This window comes from Pinus tabuliformis, chromosome Q (genome assembly GCF_031772625.1).
Source record: "Pinus tabuliformis cultivar Carrire ecotype Pingquan chromosome Q, CPIR1, whole genome shotgun sequence".
Taxonomy (NCBI): Eukaryota; Viridiplantae; Streptophyta; class Pinopsida; order Pinales; family Pinaceae; genus Pinus; species Pinus tabuliformis.
In genome coordinates, this window is record NC_142296.1 from 618,946,508 (window position 1) to 618,956,913 (window position 10,406).

Sequence of the window (10,406 nt, forward strand, 5' to 3'; positions counted from 1 at the left end):
AAGTATATAAATGAGTTAAGCCTTTTCCCTTCAAGATTCATTATGGAAAGGCATGATAGAACTTAGGTTGTAAGCGGAGGCAATATGAAAGGGGTGCATTGTGCCATGGATGCTGAGCTCAAGCACAAATCAAACAAGTGGAGCAAAAAAGTACTACAGATGGCAGGGGAGTGTGTGTTCATGAGGATTAGATAGGCTCGTTTAAGATGTGGTAAGATCACCAACAATGGATAACAAAGGTGTTGGATAGACTGATGTAAGGAATGAGGCAAGCAAATTAAACATGGTAATCAATACAAGGATTGCCATGGATTTGAGCGGGCCTACATTAATGGGTATGGCTTGCATTAAGGTGCTTGGGAATTATGCAGATGGATAGGATGTTCATGTGAGGTAAAATTGGTTGGCAGACAATTGGAATATTGTAGTCAAGGACGATGTGGGGCAAACAAGAAAATATGCATGTATTTCTCGAGCCTATTCTTGGGAGAGACATCCAAGAATTTAATTTCACCATTCAAATTGTCTTTTATGGGTGGAACGATGTATTAGATGTCAATTCAATTGTGCTTGAAGTGAATTATAAGGTAAATTATGCTCTGTTTATTTGGGAAGGTCATGAAATGGAGCATCTAATAGGCGAGAATATGGAAGGTCACAGAGATTGCAGTAGGTTCAAGAGACTCACTATTTGGCATAACCATTAGGAGAAAGCCAATAATCTTAGGTTGTTAATTGGCAATGTCAGCATGGTGGCCAATGAGTTGAAATAGAAGTTTAATATCCTATTTGCACGATTGGCAACTCTGGAAAATAAATTTAAAGATCTTGATGGGAATCTGGAAGAGCGTGAAGGGGCACAACAAAGTGGGGCAAACAAGAAAATATTAGTGGATTTCTCGAGCCTATTTTTAGGAGAGACATCCAAGAATTTAATTTCACTGTTCAAATTGCCTTTTATGGGTGGAACGATGTATTAGATGTCAGTTCAATTGTTCTTGAAGTGAATTATAAGGTAAATTTTGCTCTGGTTATTTGGTAAGGTCATGAAATGGAGCATCTAATAGGCAAGAATATGGAAGGTCACAGAGATGGCAGTAGGTTCAAGAGACTCACTATTTGGCATGCCCTTGAGGAGAAAGCCAATAATCTTAGGTTGTTAATTGGCAATGTCGACATGGTGGCTAATGAGTTGAACTAGAAATTTAATATCCTATTTGCATGATTGGCAGCTCTGGAAAACAAATTTAAAGATTTTGATGGGAATCTGAAAGAGCGTGAAGGGGCACAACAAAGGAATAGTCTAAGAAACGTAGACCTAAATGATGAAATTACAAAAGGTAGAGAAGAGGAGAACAATGGAAGCGAGATTGGGATGGAGAAGCAACATGGAGATCAAGTAGCCAATGACGCCCAAGCTCAAGGATTCGAGATGTCGGTGCTCCCCTGAGAGGTTTTCTAGTTTAAAGAATACATTATGAAATGTTTTTGTATACTTATATTACAAGTCTTACATAGAAATTACAATTGGACTTGGTATTGAAAGGCAATGTTAGGCCTAAGAGCATTATAAGCATACTTCTGCAACCTCAATTTTGTAAATTTTACATAGACAAGTCTTTCAATTATGTACTCTTTATCCAATCTATGGATCAGCATTTTATATAAATAACAGAATAACCATAATTGTAAAAAATAATAATAATAACTAAATTTTATAGTTAATGTTAAGATTAAGATCAGAAGAAATAAATTCAGCAAAATTTTATATGTAGAAAATATTATAAATATAAATTATATACTCGTTAAAAAATCAAAGTGAAATGCAAATTTTAAAAATAATAATAATAAATTATATTAGTCTTTTATATAAATAAAAGCATAACCATCCTTATAAAAAATAATAATAATAACTAAATTTCATATCTATTGTTAAAATTTAGATAAGGAAAAATAAATTCAGCAAGATTTTTGATGTTGAAAATATTATAATATAATTTGTATACTCGTTAAAAAAAAATCAAAAAATAAAATGCAAATTTTAAAAATAATAATAAAAAAAAATAACCATTATTATAAAAAATAATAATAATAACTAAATTTCATATCTAATGTTATAAAATTTAGATAAAGGAAAAAATAAATTCAGATAAAGGAAAAAATAAATTCAGATGTTGAAAATATTATAAATATAATTTGTATAATCATTGAAAAATCAAAAAATAAAATGCAATTTTTAAAAATAATAATAATAAATTATATGAGATAGAACTATTAAAAAAAGGAAAACAAACCATAACAAAAATTAAAAACTGAATGAATAAATATATAAAATAATCCTAGAATATATCCCAATCTTTTAAGTGGCAAGGAATTTGAACTTTCAGATCACCCTTGATGCTTTGGCTACAATGAATATGTGATAAAATGTATAAAATTCCTTAGATTATAGGGAATTACATTATATTCTTGAAAAACTAGTGGGATTATCAACGTGAGTGGAAATTGATAATGATTTTATATTGTAAATAGGAATATCTCTAAAATGATTGTCTTTTTTATTTAATTGGTTAAACATTTTTTAAGGAAAAATAATAAAGTGAAAATCAAAATTTTTACACAATCATATGGAAATTATGTTTCCACAATGGCAACTCTGGTCCAATATTGATTCATATTCATATACTTCCACAACTGCAACTCTGATCCAACATTTATGCACAATGTCATGTTTTGTGAAACCTGCCACACTAGTGCAGTGTATCCAATTCTCAATAAGCATAGAAGTGCAGTGTATCCAACTCTCAATAAGCATAGAATTTTTGTTTAATGGACAGCCCTTACACCAACACACTACATCTGACTCTCAATATGACTCTCAATATGATTAATTTATGTCATTTCTTGTTTTTGTGAAATTTTGCTTTCTAAGTTTCTGTATAATAAATACATATTTTTCCTTCATCTATATGGCATTATGACAGTTTTTTTTAATCGAAATAAATTAAGGAAATTAAAGAGTTGTCTACGGAGGCGGAGGAATTGCCAAGATAGCCAAAAGTGGCCCGAATCCGGGCAAAAAAAATTTCAAAAAATCTTGTAAAGGCAATGTTTGAATCATATTTTTGATGGTGGAAATGGACTTCTGCACCATCAAAAACGTCGAAGGCACCTAAAATTTTGAAGCTCAACAACTATAACTTGGATTTACAAAAACCCCTTCCAGATTTTCTCAAAATATGGCCGGAATTTCCACAACTTTCAAGGCAAAAAAGCATCATTAGACTACGGCAATAATTATTCATGCCCAATGATAAAGATTACTTTCAATTATTCAAACCCAATGCATAGAGTTTAAGTTTATTTTTTATTGTTTTGAAAAGTTTAAGTGAGTTTAAGTTTATTTTTTATTGTTTTGAAAAGTTTAATTTTATTTTTTATTATTTTGGTTAATAATTTAACTTGGATCATGACTCCTCTGCACAAAGCGATATAAAAAAGCACAGATTAACCATTCTGATTATACTGTTATATTAACTATTAAAGATCACCTTTTGCAAGTGAAAGCTGCTGTGTAATTTAGAATATATATATTCCTTGCCTCGTATCTTAAATGTTTCCATCTAATTTTTTAGTTTTATCAATACATTTCTATAATGGTCTCAGGTGTTAGTTGCAAAAGAAATCTGTTGACATCGCAGTAAGTTCGCATCCCATAAATCCACGGGGGAATGATGCCATTTTTCCCACTGCATAAAAATATATTTTATATTATGATGCCATGGGAATGATGCCATTTTTCCCACTGCATAAAAATATATTTTATATTATGATGCCATATTTAACAAGAAATGTCATTTTTCTTTTCTTTCTGTTTTGTTTGTTTTTTAGTCAAGGAGCGGTTAATCTGCTCTCACAACACTGGTCTACCTCATACCGAATGCTTTTAGCATCTGTAAAATTTAATTTTGTTATTTTTTTTAAGTTGCAATGTGCAATGAAATTATAATTTTATAATTTTTTCAAGGGAAAAAACAAGAAATGCGTACAAAGGAAAAGATTAAAACAGTTCGACGGCAGGATAATCATTTTATGTTCCCTTTTAATGACGTGAGCTCTACAACCCAGAGGGTTAGCTCAATTGGTCAAGTTCCTGTCGCTAAAGCACCTCGTCAATGGGAGGTCACGGGGTCAAATCTCCTCTACGCCCTCGAGATTGGGCTCTGCTAATAAGCCAGTGAGATGTGATCCCTTCGGGTGGATCTGCCCAGAAATTTCCTCGGAAAAAAATAAAGTGAGCTCTACAATCAGTGTGTATATCAATAAAAGCCATGTAATTGCTGAATCAAATAAAGTGAGCTCTACAATCAGCCTGTATATCAATAAAAGCCATGTGATTGCTGAATCACGTTTATGCCAGTGGCTAGAGTTGGTGAGGAATAACTGGACATTCAAGTGGCAAAAAAGAACTTCAAATTAAACACAGTTGTACAAGCCTTGAGACATACTTCACAAATTTTCCTCACTTGCGCAATTTTATAATTGCATTTGTGAAGTTCTGCAACATTTGCCACAATAAGAAGTTAGATCACAAAGACTGCTGACTAAAATATTTCCTGACAACTTTAATTGTTCAACTGGTTTATAATTTGACTTGTTCGTATTGGATATCATTCCATTGTAGGACATGAGATCACAAACCCTGGATAGGCAATTTTGATGCTCTTGTTGTTTTAAACTGTTGAAGATCACCTTTTCAGAGTAGAAACTAATCATGTGTACTCTAGAATGCATATGCATTTTTTCCCTGGTTACTTTTTAATTTCCCTGGTTACTTTGTAATGGCTTGCATTTAAATTTTCAGATCCCAATTTCTCTCTACATATATATAGTGTGCTCAAGTGTTCGTTGCGAAAAAAATGAGCTCGACATTATGGCAAGTTCCCATCCCATGAATGCAAAGGGAAGGAAAGTTATTTTTACCTATATTTTCATACAGATATTGAGTTATGCATATTTTATTAGATCCTGCAGGAAATCGGCAACTAGCCATCATGTGCCTCACCGGCTTAACAGTAGTTTCAGAGCATCCGAACCAGCTACCGTTATAAACCACCCCAGCCACAAAGGAAATGATACAAAGAGCTACAAACTGGAGGTGGACAGCCTGCATCCCAGGACCCCAACAGGAAATCAAACTGCTGACCTCACGCTGGTGAACACTCAGTAGAGACCAATCGGTCTACCTGCTAAGGGACATAAGGCATATTTATCAAGAAATACCCAAGGGAAAACAGTAAAACAGCTGCATTGGCAGATAGCAGTCGCATGTTTACTTGGATCAGCATGAATTCCACATTTGATCTGTGTATCAATAAATGCCCAATGGTTTATGAATCCGGTAAATGCTACAGTGACCAGACTTTTTGAAAAAGCCTAATTGCAGATTCAAATGCATAACACGCTTTTACATTCAACACTGTTGCACAAGCCCTAAGATATGCCTAAGATATACTTCACAGTTTTCTGCACTTGCCCAATTCTAAAATTGCATTTGTAAGTTTGGCAAAATCCCTCACCATAAAAACATACTGTCTTCTGTCTATCGACATCCGTACAATTTGTGCAAGCCTTTTGCTACATATCGTTAATTATTTCTCAGTAAATCTTTACCAAACCGTGAGTAAGATACCAACTCCACAATTAACAACTCAGGCAATATAAACTCACATGTATTTGACAAATAGAAAGAATTTTCTAAAGACGTCTAAACCACAGATAGATACACACGCACACATATAACAAGGTCAGGAACTAAACTGAGTTAAACAAAATTACAAAACTCTGAACGAAAAGATACTGGTTCGGAGCCTTAGACTGAATCTAGACCAGATCCAGCCACAAACTAAAGGACGAAGGACTCAAAATATGTCAGAATAAGCAACGAATCCACTCAAAAATACAGTTTGCATGTAACATGGTGCTCTCAAAGTACTCTTAAATTTGAACAATTACAACATTGATATTTGCAAAGTCCATGAGTGTAGCCAACCACAATACCAATAAAAAACCTTAAAACACACGGAGGTACTGAATTTAGTAGAGGAATGCATTTGCTTTAAAATGCCATTTAGAACTGAATAATTCTACCAAACTCCAGTACAAAGTCCTCCAACAACCAGATCACAAAGAATATCTTAAATCCGAATCCCATTGCAAGGAAATATTGTCATCTGGATCTTTTAAACAGACGAGTCATTTCCAGTTTCTTGTTTCCGTTGTACAATGTCAAAATGGAAGCTCAATTATGGACAATTATGTCAAGATTGCTTCTAAGAAATATTCTAGCTTGGTGAAAACTTGTAAATACCAGATAAAACATGAGCTGTAGTGGATCCGGTGCATAAAAATGACGTCCAAGTAGTTCAGAAATTAAACTCAAAACTCTAGTCATAATTGCAACGCTAGGCTTATTTGGGCCTAAGGAATTGACCTGATACATAGCTAACAGCTGACAGTCCTACTTGACAGCACTACCCTGAAGAAACTTATTGCAATGTCAAATTATATAAAAAAGGTTTGTTATATCATAAATTGAAGAGTATATGTGCAAAGCAGTTTCCTTAAACTTCTATTAAACAGCTTGCTTCCTTAGCTGGTGATCACGATTCACAAAGACTAAAAGTTTGGCCATAATTGTTTCATGCCATGTCTGGCATATCTTGAAAATCAAATAATTTTATATCGAGCCTTTCAAACATTTGTTTCTCATAACTGTTATATAAATGATCCAAACAATTTCCACTCTTTGCTTTTAACGAATGTTGCATACAAAAAGCTGTCAAACTCGGCAGTAATTTAATTTCTAGGGTTCTATTCCTGCCTGGATTTGAACCTGGGTCTTTAGTATGGCAAAGAACTGTATTGACCACGGCCAACAGACTAACAATTTACAACTCTTTAAAGTGTCGGTTTCTACCATCTCAGCGACAACGTTCACATGGAAAAGAGTGATATTACAGCCTAAAAGGAACCCTTTTGGGGAGGAAAGGTGTATCTTTTTAAATATAAAAATAATTAAGTTATATAAGAGTGATATTACAGCCTAAAAGGAACCTCAGGGGAGGAAAGGTGTATCTTTTTAAATATACAAATAATTAAGTTATATTTATAAATAACATAGATTCATCTTAAATCTGAATTTTTCAAATCCAAGAAATTTGCACCTAGGTTTCTTTTAATCCCTAACAGAGCTTAATAAACCTGGACTTAAAATAAAAAAGATCTGTACAGGTATTAACTCCTCCATTATTTTATATAGAAAAAAGATGTAAAATGGCATTGCTTAAAACAACTATTTAGACAAACTCTGACGATGGGTAATGGATATTCACCCGAATTGTAGAAATACCTAAAACTTTGGGCAGTCTCACTCAAAAATATATGGGCAAAGCATATTTTAATCAGCTTCCACATGGAAATCAATGAATTTCCATGAAGAATTCAGTTAACCCTAATGTCATGTAAATCTAGCTATACCCCGTGTTTGATTGAATTTGTAATTGGAACGAACTCTGCAACACGACCCTTTAGCATTCTTAACTTCAAGACAGGTCACAGTTGAACTTACCGTGTAACGCTCCTTTAATACTTCTGCAATTGCCTAGCACGTGATAGAGCATGTGGAAAAGCAAAAGATCTTACCCACCTGCTAGGAATTGAAAAAGCATTTTCTATTAGTATGGAAGGAAAATGATAGCCATTTGAAATTTAATGCAAAACCCTCTCAGTAAATGGATCTGCAATCTTTAAATATTCGAGTATTATTAGCAGAGGACAATAAAGCAAAGATTCAGTAGCCACAAGATCATTCATTTCCACATTTTTACAATTATATCCAACAACTGAAGTCGCTGGACTGGCCCAAAAAGCCTCTCATCGCTTTCAATCTTGACGAAGAGCAATAACTAAAACGCTTGTCTGCCTCCATATATGACTGTACATATTCTGCCGAGGTTTCTCAAAAGAACAAGAGCAACTTCAAAGAAGAAATCACAAAATTACCATCTAAATGTTATCCTGTGCTCGAGGGAAGAATAGAGTTTTACTCACAAAGCGAAGATATGGGTTCACAGTTTTGAAAAATACATTCTAGAAATATCCTCATAGAGTGTAAAATCAACTTATCCCTTGATTTCTCATAGGATTCACAGCATTCCTTAATCCACACCCTGCCTCATTTTCCTAACAAGGACTCCTCCCCATCTCTTCCCACTGGAGATAATGGAAACACCTCAATTGATCGAGACCCAAAAGACTGCCTGTCCTTTTCAATTCGGGAATTAGAATTGAAAACCCACCTGACCGCCAGCGCATCCGAGATCGGCCGAATGACCAAAATTCCTTGTCCCAAGGTAGCAGTGAGAACAGTCATGACAAAACCCATGAAAGAAAACAACTCAAAGCTACCATCACTTGGCCTTCTAAAGATGGTCAAGCCCAAGAAAACGACCTTGAAAGGAAGGAACAGCACCACCGCAAAAACCAGCCCATAGACTCTGCATTGCATCCTCTTGTTGATAACCAGTGACAGCATTCTCCCGCACACATAGAGAAAATATGAAACATACATGATTCCAAAAGTGCTCAAAACAATAGTACTCAAGAGAGGATAAGTACACAGGGCCATCTCATGGTTACCTTCATAGTGCACGTCCTCAAAGGTCCTGGTAAAATATCTTGGCAACAATTTCCCCAACCCCTGCCCATCTCTAAACTTCATATCAGGTCCTATTATCACAAAGAATAGCTGCAGTACAAGCACTGGCAAGCAACAAACCAGAATGTTAAGAACTGCCCGGCCATTGCCCTTCTTCCTTGGGCGAAAGGGGTCATTTTGCAGTGACCCATGAACCAGAAACAGTGCAGACAGGTAAAAGAATGGCTCCATGAATCCCTGTGACACTATCAGATAGCCTTTGCAGAGGTTTGCCTGGGTTTGGTCCCCCACTGACGACAAAAACCAGCCTCTATATCTCAACAGAGGAAGCCTTAACAACTCTGCCAAGCTGCACAGGCTTGCAGATATTGCCAGCATGATTCTAATGGCCCATAGAGAATTCAAATCCCTGAGAGCAAAGAAGTGATGTTGGTGGGTTTTTAATCTGAAATACAGGACATAGAGGATACACAGGAGGCTTAGCAGGCACACCAGAAGCGCCAAAGCTATTGTTGCTACTCCCAGTGCATAGAAAAGGGAGCTGGTCCGGATCATCACCAGAGCTTGTGTTGGTATTGATATTGGTTTCGTTATCTTCCAGCATGCTATTTGTTATTTTGTTTTTGATTCCTGCATGCAGAGTGCAAGTTCAGAGGGCTCAAGTTGCTTACCTGATAATAGCCTCTCTAAGGCCCCTAGAGCAATACCCACATAGGAAATACAGGCTGCTCACGTATCCCTGTAGCACAAAGTATGTTCCCAAAGATTTGGCAGCTCAATTTCCATGTTCCATGGCAGACTGGAAAACGTTTTTTGGGTATAGAGAAGGAGGCTCTGCATTACATTAAATTCAAAGTGAAAAAGGAGGTGCGATTATTAATAATGAAATTAAAGAGCAGATACGACGGGACGATAGAAACAATGTACCCTACCCTACCTAGAGCGACTGATAGGCAATGACATCCATTTTTAGTTTGTTTCCTCGCAAGTACAGCCTGTCGCCAGCTTGTGCCCACCCGACCCGTTCCGTCATTGGGTTGGCAATTAGAGCAGAGTCAAACAAAGATAGGGCTCCTAGTCACATGGTTTTGAGGTCTGACTCCCTCCAGGAAGTTATTTGGTGGTTTCTTAATTCAAGAGTGGCCTTGTTTCAATGGCTTTCTATTTAGTAGAGCGGTGCTCGAGGTGGAACTTGTTTCCTTAATCCAAGAAAGTTAATATTTCACAATTTTACCACAATAGATTCGATTTTCAAGGAGATTTTCGGTGGCTTGTAGTCGACAGCAGAAAGATCCTAGTAGATAGATCCCAGCAGATGACAAAATTCTCGAAGCGAATTTGAGAAGAAAAAAAAAATTCACTAAATTAAAGCTAAATTACAGGTATAACTTAATTCACTGCTCTGCTTCTGCTTGGCTAAGAGCTCGTCTTCCTCGGACGTAAGGAAACAGGTTAACGGCCCAAGACCCAGAGGCATCTGGCAGGAGTGAAAGCCTGCTCCCTTACGGACCACCAGCGGGTTATTACAGGTGGCGTGGTTTTCCTTGATAACGGTGATGAGTCAAACCGACATTCGCGGATAGCAGCCAGAGATGGCTGTCCTCACTGTTGGTTTGACACCTGAGTTTGATAGGTTTTGCCACCTTCGGAAAAAAAAAAAAAAAAAAAAAAAAAAAAAAAACTTAAT

At 35.8% G+C, this 10,406-nt stretch overlaps 1 protein-coding gene across 1 annotated transcript; it reads right to left on the reverse strand.

Annotated features, from left to right (window-relative positions):
* Window positions 1-7,784: 7,784 nt before the first annotated feature.
* On the reverse strand, window positions 7,785-9,591 carry LOC149220961 (uncharacterized). The gene has a single exon (XM_089384961.1). The coding sequence runs from the start codon at window positions 9,272-9,274 to the stop codon at window positions 8,237-8,239; it is 1,038 nt and encodes a 345-aa protein (XP_089241087.1). The 5' UTR covers window positions 9,275-9,591; the 3' UTR covers window positions 7,785-8,236.
* Between the last annotated feature and the right edge of the window lie 815 nt (window positions 9,592-10,406).

What these genes read in the sequence shown, in the direction of transcription:
- LOC149220961 (XM_089384961.1), bottom strand. Translation starts at nt 9,274, where the DNA reads ATGATCCGGACCAGCTCCCTTTTCTATGCACTGGGAGTAGCAACAATA.